Consider the following 22,504-nt stretch of genomic DNA (forward strand, 5'->3'; position numbering starts at 1 on the left):
CTTGGATCAAATGATATAGCTTCCTGGACTGTTAATAATTGTGCACCATCTGTACTAACTTAGCTTTGCAAACAAACTAGATATTCTCTTCATTGGCTCCTTTTGTATTTGTGTTTGTGGTGTGACTCTTGGACGAAAAAACAGAAATTCAAAGCACAGAGCATGGATCTAAGTAAAGAAGAAAAGCAGATCCCCTCCAATCAGTCGAGTCCCTGCGGTTCTCCACAGTCCTCGCCGATGCCAAATCGCAGGTATAGAAAGTAGTTGTGGAAACTACAGCTTTAATCTACTTTTTTTTAAAAATTGCATGAAATGGTTTTGGATGCTTGGTTTTAGAGTCGGATTCTGGCCCGAAGAACTCACCAGGCAACAAGAGTGGCGCGCCATACATCAATTCTGCAGGTGATGCCTGTAGATCCTCCTTGGGTGGTGTTCTGATGCCGAGAAGGACCCAGGGTAGTTCGTCTGCCCAGTCGGGACCTGTGAGGCGAGCCATGAGGGCTGTCTTTAGGTGGCAGTGAAATCTCTCCACCAGACCGTTTGCTTGTGGGTGGTAAGTCGTGGTGTGGTGGAGTTTAACCCTCAGTAGGTTCGCCAATTGAGTCCAGAGGGTAGAGGTGAACTGGGTGCCGCTGTTGCTGGTGATGTGTGGTGGAACTCAAGTACAGTGCCTTCGACCAGGAGTTCCTGGCGCTGTACCTAGTGGGCGACCAAGTTCCAGGCACTCGTCTTGGCAGAAGCCTCCTTGATAGGGATGGTTTCCAGTCATCTTGTGGTCCGGTTGACCACTGTAAGCAGATAGTGCACCTCCCTGGACACCAGCAGGGGCCCCACGATGTCAACATGTATGTGTTGGAACCTTTTGACTGCTGGGTCGAATTGCTGAATCGGGGCCTGCGTATGCCGGTGGACCTTGGAGACCTTGCACTGTGTGCAGCTCCTCGCCATCTCAGCTACCTCCTTGAGTCCATGCCACACGAACCACTCCGCCACCATTCGCACCAATGGGTGTGCTAGATCATGGACCAAGTTGAAGGCCTGCGATCTCCACTGCGCCAGGCTACTGGGCACGGTGAAGGGTGGACACGTCGCAGAGCAGCATGTTCGGGCTGTTCAGCAACTGAATGTCCTGGAGGCAGAGCCCCGAAATGGTGGTATGGAGGGCTTGCGTCTCCACGTCTTCCCTCTGCACCAGTTGGGTGTAGTTGAGGCTGGGGGCAAGGGTGTTGATTGCCGGTCGGGAAAGCGCATCCTCCACGACGTTGTCTCTACCTGCCCTGTGCTGGATGTCGGTGGTGAACTCTGACAAATAGAAGAGATGGCATTGCTGGCAGCCTGACCATGGATCCTTGGCCATCGCGATGGCCTGTGTGAGAGGCTTGTGGTCAGTGAATGACCTGCCCTCCAGGAAGTGCCAGATGGCTAGGTACAGCGCCAGGAGCTCCTGGTCAAAGGCACTGTACTTGAGCTCTGGCGGTTGAAGGTGCCTGCTAAAGAAGGCCAGCGGGTGCTACTGTCCGTCAAGCCACTGTTTGAGTACACACCCAATGGCCGTGCCTGAGGTGTCTACTGAGAGCAGTGTGTGCCTCCGGTCGTGCATGAATAAGGTGACATTGGCCTTTGTGGCCGTGAAAGTGCCCTCTGTCTCTTCAGACCAAACCAGGACTTTGTCTTTAGCGGTGATGCAGGTGATGCCAGGGATGAAACAATGATAAAAGTTCACCATACCTACGAATTCTTGCAGACCCTTCACTTGGCCACTTTGACTGTAAGGCCGAATTCCGCCAGGTGGGCATACAAGGTGCGGAGATGGGCCATGTGCTCCTCGTGGTTGCGACTGGCGATCAGGATGTCATCGATGTATATAAACACAAAAGTCCAGGTCCCTGCCCACTGTGTCCATGAGGCGCTGAAAAGTCTGGGCCCAGTTTTTAAGTCCGCAAGAATTCGAACAGGCCGAATGGGATGATGATCGCTGTCTTACCAATGTCTTCGGGGTTGACTGGGATTTGATGATAGCCCCGAACCAGGTCAACTTTCGAGAAGACCTGGGCGCCATGGAGTTTGGGTGTAAAGTCCTGGATGTGAGAGATTGGGTACCTGTCCAGCATAGTGGCATCGTTCAGGCGCTGATAATCCCAGCAGGGTTGCCAGCCACTGGAAGATTTGGGGACCTTGTGAAGAAGGGATGCCCAGGGTCTGTCAGAGGGGCGGACAATACCCAACCGCATCCGTGGCATTGAGGCGGACTGAGTGGAGTGTGCGGGTATTAACTAGTCTGCCCTTCACGTCTACCAGCAGGCCATGTGCCTTGAGAAAGTCGGCCTCCAAGAACGCGGAACCAGCTCAAACTTCCAGCGGAATTTATCGTTCCCGATCTGGATCTGCGCCCTGCGGGTGCCGAAATGATGGTGGAACAGTTGGTTGTCTGCAGGGTGGGAACAAGAGGTCGGGGGTAAGACGCTCAGTTCCGCTCCAGTGTCCACAAGGACACACCGGCCAGTGGACTTATCAGTCATGTGCAGGAGGCTGTTCGTGTGGCCAGCCACCGCAGCCATCAACATTTCCCTGGTAGGTACAGGGTTGCCTGCACTTGAGAGCTTGTGCCCTCCAGCGTTGATGATAGAAGCACCAAGTGGGGTGGTGCTCCTCTGGCTTGTGCGGGGAGGGAGGGATGGGTGCTGTGACCAGATGGCTCCTGGACGGGTAACCTGGCTGAGGGCAGCTTTGTTCTTTCTCTTGGTGCGCCAGAAGGTGTCCGCTCGGGCCACGACTCGACGTGGGTCACTGAAATCTTCGTCCGCCAGCAGAAGCTGAATGTCCTCAGGCGTCTGCTCCATGAAGATCTGGTGGAATAAGAAGCTGAGCTTGTGATCTTCCGCCAGCACCAGCATCTCGTCCATCAGGGCCGATGGCGTTTGGTCTGCCAGCCCGTCCAGATGCAGGAAACTGGAGGCCCGCTGTTGTGGGGAGAGACCGAAGGTGCCCAGCAGGGTATTTACTCTCAACTGGTGGATTGTGGATGAGACCGTCCACCCTGGCTGCCGTCTCCTTGTCTAGCACACTCACGATATGGTAAAACATCGTGGCGTTTTCCGAAATGTTCCTGAGGCAAAACTGCACCTCCGCCTGCCTGAAACACGTACGCGGGCAATGGGTCCTAATGTGGGGCAGCTTCAGTTGATTTCGGCTGGATCCATGTTGGGAGACCAGAAAAAATGTCTGGCCTCGTCAGGGTCACCAATGTAGCACAGCTACGGCAAAGAGACTCTCTGCCACCATCTTGGATGCTCTCAATGACTGTTTTATTCAAATCCCGTGCGTGCCCCTTTAAGGGCAGCGTGAGTGGTGATGTCATAACGACTGCCTGAGGTGCGCGCTGGGCTGGAACCACAAGGCAAGAACCCCACAACGGCGCCATCTTCTCTTGGCTGCCCTGCCACGCGGCGGTACAAGCGGGCCTGGTTCGCCACGAGGGAGTGCGCTGCTACACCAGATACATAACTATTTAATGTTCCAGGGTAGGATTATTTAAGATTTTATGGCCTAGAAATTCTATTGTTGAGTTCAAGGTTTAAAAAGATATTTTAAGATGTATATTGAGGCATTTTATGGAAAATCATAACCAAATCTTTTTATTAGACACATTTATACATGAGGAATGTTGGTAACTGCAGATGTGGTTTGACACTTATTTTGGTGTCCAGTGTAAAATTCTACCATGAATTGTACAAGCCTTTGTTCCATCATTAGACAAGTAACAATTAAAATTCAAGACTTTTTTAAAACAATATATTTATAATGACTATTAATAATATATCAACTTGAGTCTAAACTTCACCCCAACTATGCGCAAATTTGTGTGTGTGGATTGCCCAAGCCTTTACAGCTTGGGCACAATTCTGAAAAGTCTATTCAAAATTCAATCTCGGAAATCCTGTGCTAAAACTCAGAACTAATGTTCAGAAGTAATTATGAAGTAGGTGAAACAATGAGTGATCAGACTTCTCAAAACTCATGAATCGTCGTTGAGTTGCTTCCAGAGAAATGTTCTTTCATATGAATGATGGTCACAATTCACCTCTCCTTTGTATAGAGGAAACAAAGCTTGTGACTTCCACGATGCTTCCATGAACCCAGGCAGGGGGTTAGACAAAATGACTATCAAAATGGACACAATCCAAATACAGGAATAATGATCCTGTTTCCCACCCAGTTATGGGGAAATCAAAAATGACCATTACAATGGTCACGGTTTTCCCCTGACAAGGAGAAACAGAAGTGTCAATCTTACACCAAATTACTTGATTTGTCTTGCAGATCACTGGTTACTTATTAAATCAACCTTGCTTCAAGTGTCTCAATTACATGACTTGCTTGATCAATATTGAAATCTGTTTTCAGTTTCAATTTCCTAAAACATGAGTCATAATCGTTACCTGTAAATGTCTTATCTGGTCTTCCTCACCACTCTCTTCAAGGGTCCTGGAATAACAACCATTGTTCTTTTGTTCTTAATTTGTTGTTAATTTGGATCTAATGGTTCCATGCTGTCTGAGAGCACAAACTGTGGATGGTTTTGCTGTGGAAGACTTGCAACCTGTTAACTGTTAGTGTGGATGCTAAATGAAATGTGTGTTTGTAATACGTTGAACAATGAATTAAGTCCTAAACAGAGTTCAGGACTGTTTAGTATTATGTTAAATGAATCAACTCCTGGGTTTACCTGGGGCTAATTCCAATTATTCTGAATCATTGGTCTTAAGCCAGATAGTGTTTATTTGGTAATGATTATCAACACAATCTCCAAATTCCATACTGTTCTGAAATCTCCAACAGGAAAAACCTTTGTATACATGCACTTGGAAATGAATGCAAGAATACTGCCTATTCTTAATGGAGATGAAATATTTTTATTGCTTTTTCTGGTTGATGGTTTTAGGTCTTTGTTTAGCCATGGAGGATCTTCTGACTTGAGCAGTAAAAGTCTGGAAGGAGAATCTGCTATATTAGTTAGTGAAACAACTGCCATTGAAAAATGGAAACCTTTTATGCGTTCACATAATTACAAAGGAATTGAACCAGGTAGGAAAAGGAAAAATATTTGTTAAGCACCGATTAAATCTTTGCATCAAGTATGGTTCAGTTGGTAGCATGATGCTTTTGAATTGTAACATATTGCTTTAAAATCCAATTATCATTAGATAAATTTCAATTAACAATCCTGTCCTGTGCTTCAGGTGAGGGTTGCAGGCATTGTAACAATAAAGAATAAGCATGTCGCTGAGCATTTGGAACTGCCATGGTATGGAGAGTGCTGAATTAAATGTTGATAAATATGATTAGTGTAGATGGGTGATGATTAACATGGATGTGGTGGACTGAAGGGCTTGTTTCCTGTATTTTTATTTTCTTTAACCTAATTCACATCTTGATCAGATTGAAAAAAGTTGTCTTAACATTGTCTTTTTTAAAAAAAAACTCCTTTTTTCAGTGTAATTTGTTAATTGTTCTAATCTGTTAAATTCTATTCTTTTAGAATATAGAACACTACAGCACAGTACAGGTCCTTTGGCCCTTGATGTTGTGCTGACTGCATATATTCCTTTTTCTTTCTTTGGCTTGGCTTCGTGGACGAAGATTTATGGAGGGGGTAAAAAGTCCACGTCAGCTGCAGGCTCGTTTGTGGCTGACAAGTCCGATGCGGGACAGGCAGACACGATTGCAGCGGTTGCAGGGGAAAATTGGTTGGTTGGAGTTGGGTGTTGGGTTTTTCCTCCTTTGCCTTTTGTCAGTGAGGTGGGCTCTGCGGTCTTCTTCAAAGGAGGTTGCTGCCCGCCAAACTGTGAGGCGCCAAGATGCACGGTTTGAGGCGTTATCAGCCCACTGGCGGTGGTCAATGTGGCAGGCACCAAGAGATTTCTTTAGGCAGTCCTTGTACCTTTTCTTTGGTGCACCTCTGTCACGGTGGCCAGTGGAGAGCTCGCCATATAACACGATCTTGGGAAGGCGATGGTCCTCCATTCTGGAGACGTGACCCATCCAGCGCAGCTGGATCTTCAGCAGCGTGGACTCGATGCTGTCGACCTCTGCCATCTCGAGTACTTCGACGTTAGGGATGTAAGCGCTCCAATGGATGTTGAGGATGGAGCGGAGACAACGCTGGTGGAAGCATTCTAGGAGCCGTAGGTGGTGCCGGTAGAGGACCCATGATTCGGAGCCGAACAGGAGTGTGGGTATGACAACGGCTCTGTATACGCTTATCTTTGTGAGGTTTTTCAGTTGGTTGTTTTTCCAGACTCTTTTGTGTAGTCTTCCAAAGGCGCTATTTGCCTTGGCGAGTCTGTTGTCTATCTCATTGTCGATCCTTGCATCTGATGAAATGGTGCAGCCGAGATAGGTAAACTGGTTGACCGTTTTGAGTTTTGTGTGCCCGATGGAGATGTGGGGGGGCTGGTAGTCATGGTGGGGAGCTGGCTGATGGAGGACCTCAGTTTACTTCAGGCTGACTTCCAGGCCAAACATTTTGGCAGTTTCCGCAAAGCAGGACGTCAAGCGCTGAAGAGCTGGCTCTGAATGGGCAACTAAAGCGGCATCGTCTGCAAAGAGTAGTTCACGGACAAGTTTCTCTTGTGTCTTGGTGTGAGCTTGCAGGCGCCTCATGATTGAAGAGACTGCCATCCGTGCGGTACCGGATGTAAACAGCGTCTTCATTGTTGGGGTCTTTCATGGCTTGGTTCAGCATCATGCTGAAGAAGATTGAAAAGAGGGTTGGTGTTGAGTTCCTCAACATGATTATCCAACTGCTCGAAAACCAACAAGGTCGGGTCAGATACAGCAATGAGCTCTCTGAACCCTTCTCCATTAACAATGGCGTGAAGCAAGGCTGTGTTCTCGCACCAACCCATATATTCCTTTAAACTCTTTAAAAACTTACGAAACTCTCCCCACTTTGTAACCTTTTTTTTCCCATCAATGTGCCTGTCTGAGTCTTAAAAGTCTAATGTTTCAGCCTTGACCACCATCCCTGGCAAGACATTCCAGGCACCCACAAAAAAAAACCCTGGTCTTCCTAAGCTTCCCTTCCTCCACTTGGTACAGATGTCCCCTGGTATTCCTGCCTTGGGGGAAAAAGGTGCTAGCTGTCCACCCACTCTATACATCTCATAATCTTGTAGATCTCTATTAAGTCTCTTCTCATCCTTCACTCCAAAGACAAAAGTCCCAGCTCTGTGAATCTTTGCTTCATGACTTATTTTCCAATCCAGGCAACATCCTGGTAAATCTCCTCTGCACCCTCTCCAAAGCTTCCACATCCTTCCTATAAATGGTCACTAGAGATCTGTAGAGTTGCAACATGACCTCTTGACTCTTGAACTCAATCCCCCATTAATGAAGCCCAACATCCCATATGCCGCCTTAACTATCCTATCAACCTGTCCGGCAGCCTTGAGAGATGTATGGATTGGGACCCCATGGTCCCTATGTTCATCCACACTCTAACTAACCGACCATTAACCCTGTACTCAGCCTTCTAGTTTGTCCTTCCAAAATGCATCGCCTCACATTTATCTGGATTGATTTAGGAGACATTTAGGCAGACAAGGTGGAGAAAGAAGCATATGAGCTTAATGCAGGCAAATGAGATGTGTGTAAATGGACAAAAAGATCAACATGGATGTAGAGGGCAGAATGGTTTATTACTCGATAACACATTATAACTCTTTGTTAATGTCCCTGAAAGAGAGTCTGCCACTTCAATAGTAATGTATATTTGTTCAAATATCAAGGCACTTTCTGGTCAGTAAAAATAACTTGAGTGGTTCGTTCCTATGGTAATCAGAACAGCCAAAGATGCAGCCTGACCTGCCAAGAATCTCCTGCTATCCATTTTATCTGAGAGGCCACATTTCTTTGATGGTGCAAGAGTGGGTATTGTGACATGCAAATGTTCAAACACTTGCGGAAGAAAAAAAGTGCACCCTATGTAAAATCACAGGAAGGAGAGGGATGTGAGAAGATTCATGACCACACTGGAGATAAATGAGGGCAGCACAGTTAGCGTAGTGGTTAGCGCAATGCTATTACAACGCCAGCTGAATCTGGTGCTGTCTGTAAGGACTTTGTACGGTCTCCTAATGGGTGTTTCCTCTGGGTGCTCTGGTTTGCACCCACCCTTCAAAACATAGGGGGGGGGGGGTTGGAAGTTAATTGGTTGGCATAGGCTTGTAGACTGAAAGGGTGTGTTACCACATTCTGTCTAAATTAAAAACTTTAAATTTAAGGAATAGCTTGTGAGGATTGGCTGATGCTGAGAGAGATGGGCTGTGAAGATTGCTGACAAGGGAAAAACATTTCCGAAGGAGGTGGTGTTGTGAAGATTCTGTGACCCTGGTTGCATTAGTGTGAGGGAGAGTGTGAAGATTTACTGACACTGGAGGGGGAAGAGTAAAGATTCAATGCATAGGGAGAATCCTGGAAGGAGGATGTGGAAATGAAGTTTACGGGATACTGGGAGTGTGTCTCAGAGGGAGAAGGTGACATGAGGATTTAAGGAAGTAGAGTGAGATTTGCCACAGTGGGGATTCACTGATTGGGGAATAATCACAGAACACCCATTAGGACATTCCCACAGTCTATGTGATTAATGCATGGAGTTTACTACTGGTTTGTGTGACTATATTAAACAGAAAAATCACTAAGCCTTAATATCCAAAGATGCATTTTTGGTCTTAAATTCTAAATGCTCAACCATATTATTTTGAAGCTGTGACCTCATGTGAAACATCCTCTACCCTTCAAAACACTAAGAGTTTGTATAGTTTCAATAAGTTGACTTGTGCTTCTAAATTCTATTCAATATTGAGTTAGTCTGCTTAATCTTTCCTCATCGGACAACCCTATCTCGAGAACCTGTACACAATACTCTAGCTGTAATCTCACTAGCCCCGTAATACAATTCCAGTAAGCCATCTTGATATTTTAATTCTCTTAGAGTAAAAGCCACAGTACTGTTTGTGTTCCTAACGGCTTGATGCACCTCAACAGTAATTTTCCGTTCTTTGTGTGCAAGGACACCCAGGACCCTCTGAACATGAACCCATTGTTTGCCAGTGGAGGTCTCTTCATCTTTCTGCCTTGTACCCCAATTGCAATACATTGTCCATTTACTTAGGCTATCTAAATTCTTATGAAGCCTTTGTATCATATTGATGATCTAAGCTGCGAATTTGTTTTAATCAGCTATATCCTGAAAGTTTCCATAGAACACAAATTACAGCATACTACAGACTCTTCAGCCCACAATGTTGTGGTGACTGATAGAAACCTCAACATGACACACAACAATCTTTTTCTTGATGCATGCGCCTATCTAAGAGTCTTTTCAATGTCCTTAGCACTGCATTCCATGGGGATTGTCATAAATAATTTCCCTTTTATTAATCCATCATGACTGACTTCTATTATTGTTTTCTAGGTTTAACTTGCTGTCATTTAGTGGAAAATTAGTTACAAAAAAGAAAATTAAACTATTTCAAAGAATTTTCTTTTCACAAGTTGTTCTCAAAATATCCCACTAAAGTAGCATTGTGGAGGAATGAGTTTTCTTATCACATTTTCTAGATTTTAACATCTCAACAAAATTTTAGAATTGTAAAGCACAGAAACATTTGCTTTCACTCACCAAAAGCTGAATTTACCACCAAGTATCTGGCTACATAAATCCCACTTTATCCCATTTAATAAAAAAAATTCTCCAACTTTCCCAGATTTCACCACTCATTTAAATGCTAAAGGCAGTTTATCGTGCCCAATTAACCTGCTGACCTTTGCTACTTCTCAGAGTTGCAATAGGAAACCAGTACATCAAGGAAACCTGTCACAGGAAGAAAATGCAAACTGTACACATTAAGCACTAGAGATTAATATTAAAATTGTTGGCATTAATTTAACAGTTGTAGATTAATTACTAAGATTTGATGCTAACAAATTGGTTATTTTTTTAATGCAGGTAGCTCTGCGATTCAGAAGTACAAAGGCCTGCAAAAACCCTCGCCTATGGAGATCATGCGTACTCAGGGGAGCGTTGCTAAAATTGCAGATCATGCAAATCTAAACCCACCCAAAATGGAGCTAACCATACTGGAAAGACAAAAACGCCCTGTTCGTAGTCATCACATAGAGCCCAGAGATCTAAATGCTTTTGCTCCAACTGGATTTTAATATAAACTGTAGTTAAGAAGCATCAAATGTGTATGCCCTGTACTCAAATGAATTTTGACATAACTGCTCATGAGATTCATTTTGTTATATCTGACTACAACTACACAAATTTTATTTTTAAACTGCTAGAAGAGATTTGGAAGGAAAATGAATATGGATTCTATTGTTGACTTAAAACCAGTATGAAGAACTAGAAATCCACAAATGCTTATTTGCACCAACAAGAATGTATTGAAAATTTCTTAAATATTTCCAGTTTTCATCTGAATGAGATGAAGTTAATGAACTCTCAAACCCTCAATTGTGATGGAGTATCCACTGAGGTTTTTGTTATTTACCTTACCAGTTAGTAAATTAAAAATGTGTGACAAAATAATGCACTTCAGTCTGTGATGTCAAGAGAGAGCAACTAATAGGATAAACATCACCTAGTAAGTTGCATGTGCTTCTCTGTATCTAATGTTAAATAAACATGAACATAATTTTGTGACTTATTTCATGCTATTTCTAGTTTTTAAACTAATTTTGTATATATAATAGATGTTTAAAAGGATGACTGACCATGCATGGTTTATCTTTAACCAGTAATCTTAAGGCTTTAAGCATTTTAAAATTAGAATTGTGCAATTTTATGCAAGTACTATTGAATACAGTTTGTTTTTACACAATTTTTTTATCTACAAAAGTTTGTACACATTTTTTAACACTTCCTCTAACATACAATTAAACCATATTTTTATGGGACGAATGTGCTCCTTCCAGAGGTTGTTTGCAGAATTTGCCATCAAATTGATATTTGATCTTTTGATTAACTAAGTTCCATGAAAACCTGGTAATAAAATAATAGGAATAATTTTATTAAACTTTTAACATCATGCATGGCACATATGTATCCTTTTAAACTTGGATTCCTGTTATGAATCTGTCTGCAAACTGCATGGGTTGGGAGTGGGGGGCAGCGGTGGTGATTTAATCCATTTTCCTGTTGAAACAATTATCTATTTAGGCTCTTTCCTCCTTGCCTTCTGAATCCAAATGGTTGGTCTCAAACCAATTAACAGTAAACTTTTAGACATGCCCTAATTTATCTCCATGTTGTTACTTTCTTTACTCATGCTATTTTCATGAAGCCAATCATAGACAATACAATCACACCTGCCATGGCAGAATATGGTGCAACAGATCGGAGCTTAAACTACCCTCATTAAGCCTAGATTGGGATGTGAGAATTACCTTAGGACTTGGAACAAATCAATGTCTAAAAAGCTCTTGCTACCCATCCATCTCTTTTCTGGAATTCTATATGGAACTTGGATCAGTCCCTCAATCAACACATTCTCTGGTATTGCCAAAGGAGCATCAATGACAAGCAGACATGTTTCAGACAGATTATCTCACCAAGCTAATACACTAATTTTACACCAACATCTAGATTATAAGAATCAGCATTTCAAATGGCTTGTACAACTGTACAGGCAGCAGAAAATGACTCCCAAAAATACATTGTAGTAGTAGATATACATCTGTTACATTAAATAAAATGAGAAATACACTTCAGAATTTTGGTAGCTATTTCAATGAAGACCAGAGTTCTTAATCTATTTAGGTTTGGCTAACAAAAATGTTACAGTGCAATATTATCCAACAGTAGAATCTTCATTATTTATCAGCAGTGGTTCCAACTTCCCTGTCAGAAAGTAGAAATTGGAGGATGAATAATGTTCTCCATGTTTTGGTTTTACCATCATCAATATCCAAAAACAATGGTGTGAATATAGTCAATAGTTTAATAATGCTACAATGAAAATATCCACAAGGAATGAGACAAAGAGAAAGACATTTCATATTTTGCATAAAATTCTGATGAATAATGAATATTCCACTGCATACGTTTATACCCTTGTAGAGATGATATCTCAGAAAAGTAAACATTACAAGACATGGTAGAAGAACCAATAAATCAATTTGAATTCATAAATTCAGACAAAATACAATTTTAACTCCCTTAAACTTTAAATAATTTCTTTAAAAAACTAGAGATTTCTTACAAGATAAATGATCACGAGTCAAATATAAAATTCAAAGCACCAGAAGGTATGCAATAAATGTTATTGTTTGTACTCGGAATTTGTGTCTTCAAACTGAATAGATCACTCAAAGACCAAAGACCCCACTCTCACTGCCACCTCGCACATTTAGATTCCATTTCAATATATTGGAGAAGCCTGAAAATAACCGGCGTTTTGTATGTCATCCAGATTTCAGAGTCCAGAGGATTAAACATCCAAGGCAAAACACATTTGAAGGTTATCACGTCTTCTGTGTTGGAATCAGAAATACAGTTCAAGGTTTAAAAAAGAGTAGGTTTTTGAATCATTGAGAAAAATCCAATTTGAAAAATACTTCAAAATTCCAGTGTAGCACTTTGCTTACAGAGTGATAGCTTAACGAAAGTAGATCATAGTTTATATTACAGGGTATATATAAAATGGTCTTAACAAAATAAATTTAAAACTTATTTTGTAGTTGCTGCACAAAGAAGCAAGTCCTTCAGTAGACGGATCTGTTCTTCTAATTGTGAATTCAATGGTCTTCCCAAATAACTGAATACTCGACTATAGAATTCCTCCACATCTTTCAGAACTTCTTTCACCGTGATAACATCATGTGTTGTGAGCATTGGAGGTGCGTCAGCAAGAACATACTTCACCCGTTCTGTGATTGAAAGCCTCAGGTGACCTGAGGAATACATTCAATATATATTACAGAAATAAGTTAGTAGAGAGATACTCAAGACAAGCAACAATGAAAAATAAATACTACAAATTTATTCTGGCTACTCATTGTTACCTACAAACCCTTAAAAAAATGGAAACATGTTCACAAAGACTTGAATTTGGAATGGCAGTGAGGATTCATAGGTGATTTGCCAAAACCTTATGACTGCAGTCTGAATTATTTTCACATTCCTCAAACAGGGCTATAGGAACATAATAGCTAAACCTCTTAGTTTTATTTTGCTACCACTTGAAAGTTCAATAGACCAGAGAGCTGGTGGAAGTCTTAGTCATGGAGAAAGTAATTATTTTGGTTGCAACCTGCTTCTTCAAGGTATACACACAGCAAGTAGCACAGACATTTTAAGAGTGAGAAATACTGTAAATAATTACATGAAAGGGAACAAAAATATACTCTTGGCATAAAGAAGTTACTTCTGAATTCCATTATTGACTATGTAATTAATATTTGTGGACCATCACTTTCATCTTCTCCAAAAATAGAACCCTTTGTCATCCTTTTCAATCTATTTCGTGATCCTCCAGATTTCTGTCACATAATCCCCAGTCTTGGCTGATTGTGTCCAAGTTCCATTGATGAAATCTTGCACGTTACTACATTTGGCACTGCCTTTATGTATTTTTTTTTACATGGAAAATAAAACATTTAGCCTAAAATCTTACTTCTAACCAAATAAGATTTTTAATGAGTTGTGCGCAAATGTAAGTAATTATGTTAAATGAGTCCTTCATGTACCATTGTATAATAACAAAATACTAGTGTTAAGGTCATTTGCAGCCTACATAGGTGCAGAAATTTAGTGTTCTTAGTTTTAACCCTTTGAGTCTTTGAGACATACAGCCCGCTAATGGGCCATTTCGGCTCTCAAGACCATGCCCAATTACACCCAATTAACCTACAACCCCTGGTACATTTTGAACGGTAACAGGACCCATGCAGACACAGGAGAAGGCACCATCTCTTTACAGACAGCACAGAATTTGAAACCTGGTCCCGATTGCTGGCGCTAAAACAGCGTTGCGCTAACCATGCTGCCCTTTTTGTCATCCACTTCCACCGAGGGGTAATTTATGATGGCCAGTTAATTTACCAGCCCATCATTGGGATTCGGAAGGAAAACCATGCAGTCACTGGGGGAAAAGTACAATCTCCACACAGTCAATCTCTGAAGTCAGGATAAAACACAGATTCCTGGAACTCTGAGGCAGCAGGCAATATCTACTGTGCCCTTAAGGATCTTGGACACAAGTCTTGGTGATTTCATCAATGCCCAACTACACAATGAAGTGGGACTATCAGAAACTAAATGAATTTTTTAAAAAAAACTTACGCTTGGTCACCTCTTGATAGCTTAAAAGTAATAAACATAGAAGGTGGACAAGTTCATCCCAACATTGCCATTTGCTTGAATGATACTCCTGAGAAAATGAAAATTAATGTTGAATACATAGCATTTGCTTCAGATGACTTCTCACTTGCATAGTCTTAATCATTATTCCTCATCATTGGTCCATGAGTAGATCATTTTGAATTTGGAGCTTAATTAAATCAGCTATTCCTGATATCCATCTTCCCTTGATAACTTACAGAAAAAAATTATCAATACGATTCCTAAAAACTTTGGAATTGTTTCAGAATGTACACCCTTTTGGAAAGGAGGTTCTTAATTTCTACTGTTTTATTGTGTTCAAATAAGCTTCCTGATTTCAATTGTTTTCAGTTCCTTATGTAGTTTGGATCACCATTCAAATCTTAAACACCTAAAACAGATTTACTCCTCAATCTCCTCTATTCAAGGAAACAAATTAAGTTGATACACCCTGTTCTCACATTTTGCTCCTTTAGCCTAGCATCAATATAATAAATCTGTGTTGCACCCACTCTCATGATATATGAGGCAATTTGCTTCAGCTGGATATGAATTTTGGAATTTAGTGCAATATCGAATTAGACAATGGAGTGACACTCTCAAAAACAAAATCCTGCTCTTGGTATTTTGTACAACAAGATTACTTTTATGAAGCAGTAGGCACTGCCTCATTAGATGTATTTAAGACACAGATGACTTTTTGAATATTTAGGAAATAGAGCTATGGGAATCCACTGTCAGATCAGTCATGACCTGATTAAATGAGTGGCTTCAGTAGGATAGACGGCCTACTCTCCTCCTATTTCTTATGTTCTTTAATCAGCTTCAAGGAGAAATTTACTATAATTAAGGTAATGGTTTAACATAAAAGGCAATGTTAACCTTTTTGATTGCCTTTTTGTACTCTTCCAATGGATACCATATCAAGAAAGAGAATCTAACTTTCTACTTGGGCACATTGCTGCAGTCAGACTCAATACTGAATGAATATCTTGAGACAAATTGTTTTCCCAGTTTTTATCAGAACTGTGTAGTACTGGAATTATTGCTTCAATATTTCTGTCTCCGCTAACACAGGTTAAATTTTGGGGCATTTCCTCGTTTCTTAGCTTTTACATTCCTCTCTCATTATCCCATCAACCACATAACTTCATTTCCAAGCCTCATCAAATCAGAAATTTGCCATTTGTCCTATCCATGCCTCTGCCAACATTTCTGCAACTTAAAACTATCTTGTACATTCATTCCAATATCTGCCGACATTTCTTTGATCTAAAATATTAATTTAGCTTTTCTTACCTCAGATGTTGCCTGATCTGCTGTTTTTTTTAAAAAAAGGATTTTATGGTTTGCTATTGGATTTTAATAACTATTAACTTTGTGTCTGTTTACACCTCGGCAGTTCCTAGTTTCTCGTTATTTAAAAAAAATACTTCAATTTATTTCACTTGAATCCAATAGTGATGATGTATTGTTTACTCACAATGAAGTCCACATGCTATAATTGTGGCTACCCTATCAATCCATGTCCCTTTGCAACATTCTGCTCCCATTTGCACTATTTACTGTCCTGATCAACATATGGAAGTTAGGTTTTATAATTGAGATTTAATTTTCCATCAAATAATATATCAAAGTAAGCAACAAAGAAAATATAAGCACATTTGACTAGTGAAATGTGCAAACTATTCATTTAAAATGTATACTAAATACATAAATTGCAATTACTTTGCTTATAAAATACTGAATCATTAAAACAACTAATGCAAAATATAAACTAATAAAACACCATAACTTGAGGCAAACAAATACATCACATACTTAAAAGGTAAGAAAGAAAGTGGACTTACATCAGTTTCTGTGGGAAATTTAGCATATCTAAGGAAATGCAATATTTTTCCCAAGGATATTGGAAGAGTATTTTGTTTTTTAGTGTAATGGTGGAAGATAAATTCCAGTAACTTGCAGCGCAGGAGTTGGCTTTCCATACTTCTTAACATTGTTAATCTTAAAGGTTGTAGAGAAAAAAATAAATTACAATTGAACAGTCAACATATAGAGGCTATACAGCTTAGAATATGAATCATTCCAAAATGTGAATTTATAAAAGGGCTTCTCTGTTTACCTTTGTGATCTTTTAGAAATATAAATAAAGTGCTGAAATATTACTTCTGCAATTTTATTTGAGCTGCAAGTTGGGGACCTATCCACTTCTACAGCCAAAGTAAGCATCTTCTGAAGGAGGCAAATAATTCTGGAGAATAAAGCAGCACAAGTTACAAGCATTGATTAGGGACAGAATAAAGGAACACAGGCCTGTCACAACTCATTTTCTAAACAAAACATTCTCCTGAATAACATGATAGCGTAATGGTTTCAGGACTGAAATAACAAGCACCACTGGCATCTTTCAAATGTGCTATTAAAAGGTCACGGTGCCACTTCACTTTATTAAAATGGAGTACAAAACTAAAAAGTGCTGATGAGTCCAACATAAGGTACATCAAATCAATGCGGATCATTAAACAATTCAAATAACATTGGTAATTTAAGAGATGAGAATTCCAGAATATATATGATACGCAAAAAGTAATAAAGTTATTATGATGGTTAATTCTTAATACTTGTTTGACCATAAAATATTTTAAAAAGTAATAAAGTTACGATGGACTCAAATCATGGTAATCAAATATAAGGGCTTTGCAAATTAATCAACTTTTTGTTAAAATTTATCTAACGGTTGAAGTAAGGAAAATCAAAAATCAATATGCAAACCTGAAGGACCTGTAAAATGCTAGTGTCATTGTAGTAAACGGTTCACTGCAGCATTACTTAAATCTGCAAAACCTTCAATCATTGGGCATGGATCTGCAACACCCCTAATGTGTCAGCTTAAAAAAATTTAATAATTAATCACTCTCTACTTTTGCTTGCAAATAAAAGTAGTGCAATGCAAAACTCTGAAAAAGGAGCTCTTCACTCGTTGACTGTATGGTGCACCTGCATTAAAAGAGCTAGCAGAACCAGGATTTACTCATCCCCATTCCTCTCCTCTGTCACCATAACTTAGTGATGGGATTTCAGTCTTTCTTCAGTCGCTTTTGATGGGCTCCACTTCTACCTTTATTCAGCATTCTAGTCCATGTCTCACCAGTAACTGTTACCACTGTTGTTTAAATTTTCTGCTTGATGCCCATCACAAAACTTTATGCTGAATAAATCAGGTGACAATAAACTGAAGTATTTTTCTTTTATTTATTCATTGTAAATTTACCTTGAATTCTTAGTGTCCACCACCAGAAGGTTATGAGATAGTGATGATGTGGGACCATTTCCCTCATGTATTTCTTCAGAGTCCTTAGAGATGGTATCAACAAGCCACTTAATGACACTGCTGGAAGAAAAAAAACAAATTTAATTCACTGTTTTTCACTTGCTGAATATGAAAGCAGTCTGACATCAGATGCAAGTACTTCAGGTAATTAATTCTCTTTTTCAAGTAAAATGGTCAGACTCCCATTTTTAAATGGAGTATTCCAATTTACTCTAGTTATTGCCCATCTTAGATTTGTTGAACAAATGCAAAGGAGTCTTCCTTCTTTGCCCGATTTGACCACACAGTAACTGTGAAGAACCACCCCACTGCACCACCACGTCCCCTGATGATCCTATCCTCTCCATATCCGAGGATGTGCTGCCCTCATGAGAGCGAGTCAGAGGAAAGCATCTGAATGGAGTACCTGGCCGAGTATTAAAAATCTGAGCTGACCAACTTACCAGTGTATTCATGGATATCTTCATCCTCTCACTCTGACTGCGCATGGTACCCACCTGATTCAAACATGTGTCAATCATACCAGTGCCCAAGAAGAGCATAGTCATCTGCCTTAGTGATTTCGACCAGGATCACTTACATCAATAGTGATGAAGTGTTTTGAAAGGCTACCATTGAAGCATATCAGCTCCAGTCTGAGTGGTGACATGGATATGTTCCAGTTCACCTATTGTAGGAAAAGGACTACAGTGGATGCCATCTCACTGGCTCAACACAAAGGAACACTCTGACAGTATTCATCAGAATGCTCTTTATTCACTGCAATTCAGCATTTAACACTATCAGCCCCTCAAAACATATCAGCAAACTCCAAGACCTGGGACTCAATACTCCACTATGGATCATGGATTTCTTCACCTCCAGACCACAATCAGTGAGGATTGGTAAGAACTTCTCCTCCACAATCTCCAGCAGTACCAGAGCACCACAGGGCTGTGTTCTTAGCCCCCTGCTCTCCTCACTTTACGCCTACGAATGGGTGGCTTGGTACGACGATAACACCATCTACAAATTTGTCGATGATACTATGGTAGTGGGTTGTATAAAGAAAGGCAATGAATCAGCATAAAGGAGGGAAATTGAAAACTTGACTGAAGGGTGCACCAACAACAACCTCGCACTCAGTGTCACTAAAACTAAGGAGCTGATTGTTTACTTTTGGAAGGGAAAACCAGGTTTATATGATCCAGTGATCATTGGGAGAAATCAGAGGTGAAGAGGGTGAGCCAATTTAAATTCTTGGGAGTCACTATCTCAGACAATCTCTCTCTCTCTCTCTCTCTCTCTCTCTCTCTCTCTCTGTCTCTCTGTCTCTATCTCTCTCTCTATCTATCTATCTCTCTCTGTCACTGTCCCGGTCTCTCTCTCTCTCTCCCTCTCCCTCTCTCTTTCCAGGACCCAACTCTAATGGCATCATGAAGAAAGCATGTCAGCCCTTATACTTCCACAGGAATTTGCAGAGAATTGGTATGACATCGGAAACTTTGAGAAATTTTTACAGATGTATGGTGGAAAGTGTGCTGACTGGCTGCATCATGGTCTGGTATGGGGACGGGACATCTATAGCCCTGAGGATCGACACTACCCATCACACGTTTTGGTTTCGCTGCTACCATCAGGAAAGAGGTGTAGGTGCCACAAGACTCGCACCACCAGCTTCAGGAACACCATCAAACTCCTGAACAATAAACTCATTTAATGAATCTTATTGCTGCACTTTATTGATTTATTTTATACGCTCTGTAATGCAAGTCAGCTTGTTTACATTTATTATGTTTACAGTTCTTTATTTGTTTACATATGTATGTTGTGTACAGTTTTTTTTTGCATTATTAGTAAGTGGTAGTTCTGCCTCACTTGCAGGAAAAAGAATCTCAGGGTTTTATATGATGTCACGTAAGCACTTTGACAATAAATCTGAACTCTGAGGCATTTAGATAAGGGACTAAGTTATTCTAATCTACTTTCCTTAGAAGTATCATCAATTTATATTGATGCCAATATTTGATAATATTCTGGTGTATGATACATTTGCCATCACAGATCTATTATTACATCAATATGGACTTTTAAAAACTTTCTGCTCAATCCATGATTACCGTGAAAGTTTTTATACAACTGAGAAACTTGCTTTACTGGATAGTTAGGATGTCCATGTCACAAACAGATTTCCTTTTTGCAAAGAACACGAGTGGGATTAGCTGGATTTTAAATAGGTTTTTTTAAATAGTTCAAGTAAACACTTTTATTTTAACCAGTTTTTCAAATTCTCAGGGTGGAATTCAATTTCCATTCTCCCATTAGTCCAGGTCACAAAACCAACATTGATAAATATAAACATAATGCACATCTGATGCATATGTTCAGAATTTCTGACTAACCTTTCCCATTGAAAGAAAAGACTCATTGGCAAGTTGTGATTTTAAAATATATTGAGTGAAAAATAAATACATTTCTTATTTTATTAATAAAAACTGAAAAGTAGTCAGTTCTACTGAAAGGTCATTGACCCAAAACATTGATTCCTTATCATTCACTGATATTTATTTCATTTTTTATATTTATTGATATTTATTTCATTTTTTCTAGCATCTGTAGGGTTTTGGTGTTTCAAACTAAGGAATAACGTGTAGATCACTTTCCAGTATGAAATGGATGTTGTGACTCCTTTTGAGATTCTACTGTCATTAATGGAACAGGTTTCAGGTGTATGCTGATGTTACTATGTCATGCATTTAACACTTGCTGATGGAATTAATAATGCGCTTAATTTTACTTGCCTTCCAGCAAAATACAAAATGTTCTGTAACTGCAATGGAAAAATGTAGGTCTAAGGAGGTTAAGGTCTCAATACCTTACATTCGAAAATTTTTCATCACAGGAGAGAACAGCCTTGGCTATGGATTGTTGGGGTACGTCACGATTTAGCTGAAAATCATCCTCAAGTGTCTGAACAACATACTGCAGGAACAATAGTCGATTACTCCTGGTCTGGGAATCATTCCTGTGATGATCCTTGAAATGCACAGACACACACATGTCATACAATATTACACAAGGACAAAGTTTAAAAAATGCAGTTATTTTTGTTCACTGGCTCTAAAAGAATGCTATCACCCTTGATAAATCTACAACTCCATCACTGTAAATACAATAACCAGCTTAACTTGTAGTCTAAAGGCACATGTTGCAGTTGGAATTTAAATATTAAATAATAATAACCATCCTATTTGAAACAAAATGGGTTAGGGGTAAGATGCTTGTGCTCATTTAGACTACACAAGCAGTAACTTTGCAGCAAACAAAAAATCCACAATAAAATACAAGAGTTCCCATGAAAGAGTTGTAGGCTTGTTCCACCAGGGCTCTGGATTTCAATTTACTGCATTATTTTAAGTACTTCGTTTTATTTGTAGGGCAATAATGCAATCATTATGGTCATGTAGAATACTGGATAACAAATTAGCAGACAGTAAACTGCAACAAAGAACATGGTAATAGTAACCAGCTAATCCACTTTGGTAATGTTGAATGAAGAATAAACATTGGGGCAGCAAGGTTAGAGTAGTGGTTCGCGCAGTGCTGTTACAGCGCCAGTGATCCAGAACGGGGTTTGAATCCCATGCTATCTGGAAGGAGTTTGTACGTTCTCCCTGTGTCTGTGTGGGTTTCCTCTGGGTGCTCCTGTTTCATCAAAATTTACCGGGGTTGTAGGTTAATTGGACAGCACCGTCTCGTGGGCTGAAAGGGCCTGTAACAATGCTGTACGTCTAAATTTAAAAAAAAAATAAAATACTGGCTAGGACATGAGCAACAATGTCCTTTTTAACATAAAACTAGAAAATAGATGCTCAGTGTTTCTGTTCTATAGTCATTACTTAGTATGTGGATGTTGCACAAGAGCTTGCTTGAGTAGGAATGGGACCCTCACACAGAGTTTGACCTTTATAGGACAATAAGAGAAGATTTATTGTTAAAACATTAAAATTTTATGTTAAGAAAAATGTACTTTAGTTGCCACCTTGGCAGCAATTATTCAATGTACTATCAGAATAAGTAATAAAAATCAAGTAGGATAAATAAAAATGTAAAACAAACCTAAAAATTCTACTAAACTCTACTTTAAAAGAATTGACAGTCATTTTCATCTTTAAAAGATTCAATATCTAAATTACCTTGTTCTCCACATGATATGCCAGTAGCTCCCAGTCCCATTGCACCGTCAAAATATTTGCAGGATGTAACCTATTTAAATAAAATGAAACATCTTTTAGGTTTTTTTAAAAATAAGACATTGTATTTCACACCATGTCATGGAAAACACTTTCGGTATTCAAAAACTGACCTTTATTCCTCCAGATATAAGCCCTGTCAATGGATACTCTCACTTCAATCTTTAGATAAACTTGGTTCATTGAAATTTCATCAGCTGATAGTTGAAGCACAGTGTTGCATTTTATCTTGAAACCTTTGTATAAGAGGAGGAATCTGATTGGCTCATGCCTCATTATTTATTTCCTATTCCATGATTGGGTTGTGCCTCATTATTTATTTCCTCTTCCATTATTGAAACTAGCGTCTTGCCAATAATATTAATCCAACTGGCATTCAGTTTTTTGCCTTCTGCTTTCCTCCCTTTTTGAACAAGCATGGCACATTGCAATTTTCCAGTTTTCTCACACAATTTAACAAGTTAAAATAAATATTCAAACAATAATTTCACTCTCTTTGCAGCTATTTTCTTTCTCTCTTATCCAACCTATCCTCCAACCTCTTAA

At 39.9% G+C, this 22,504-nt stretch overlaps 2 protein-coding genes across 8 annotated transcripts in view; one reads left to right on the forward strand and one right to left on the reverse strand.

The window, feature by feature from the left end:
- kiaa1191 (KIAA1191 ortholog) overlaps window positions 1-10,718 on the forward strand; it is a 16,821-nt gene extending 6,103 nt beyond the window's left edge. Inside the window, exons 6-8 of the mRNA XM_069898741.1 lie at window positions 145-251; window positions 4,943-5,085; window positions 10,013-10,718. Of these exons, the coding sequence (XP_069754842.1) occupies window positions 145-251; window positions 4,943-5,085; window positions 10,013-10,224 (462 nt within the window). The 3' untranslated portion in view covers window positions 10,225-10,718. The remainder of the gene's footprint in view (window positions 1-144; window positions 252-4,942; window positions 5,086-10,012) is intronic.
- simc1 (SUMO interacting motifs containing 1) overlaps window positions 7,682-22,504 on the reverse strand; it is a 51,015-nt gene continuing 36,192 nt past the window's right edge. For 6 of the 7 annotated variants that reach the window (XM_069898730.1, XM_069898733.1, XM_069898731.1 and 3 more), the window contains 7 exons: window positions 21,902-21,971; window positions 20,581-20,741; window positions 17,667-17,786; window positions 16,518-16,646; window positions 16,243-16,399; window positions 14,354-14,441; window positions 7,682-12,963 (listed from right to left, as the gene is read on the reverse strand). In XM_069898730.1, the coding sequence (XP_069754831.1) occupies window positions 12,740-12,963; window positions 14,354-14,441; window positions 16,243-16,399; window positions 16,518-16,646; window positions 17,667-17,786; window positions 20,581-20,741; window positions 21,902-21,971 (949 nt within the window). In that variant the 3' untranslated portion in view covers window positions 7,682-12,739. The remainder of the gene's footprint in view (window positions 12,964-14,353; window positions 14,442-16,242; window positions 16,400-16,517; window positions 16,647-17,666; window positions 17,787-20,580; window positions 20,742-21,901; window positions 21,972-22,504) is intronic. The other variant, XM_069898728.1, reaches the window with a different exon arrangement.

This window comes from Narcine bancroftii, chromosome 9 (assembly GCF_036971445.1).
Source record: "Narcine bancroftii isolate sNarBan1 chromosome 9, sNarBan1.hap1, whole genome shotgun sequence".
NCBI lineage: Eukaryota > Metazoa > Chordata > Chondrichthyes > Torpediniformes > Narcinidae > Narcine > Narcine bancroftii.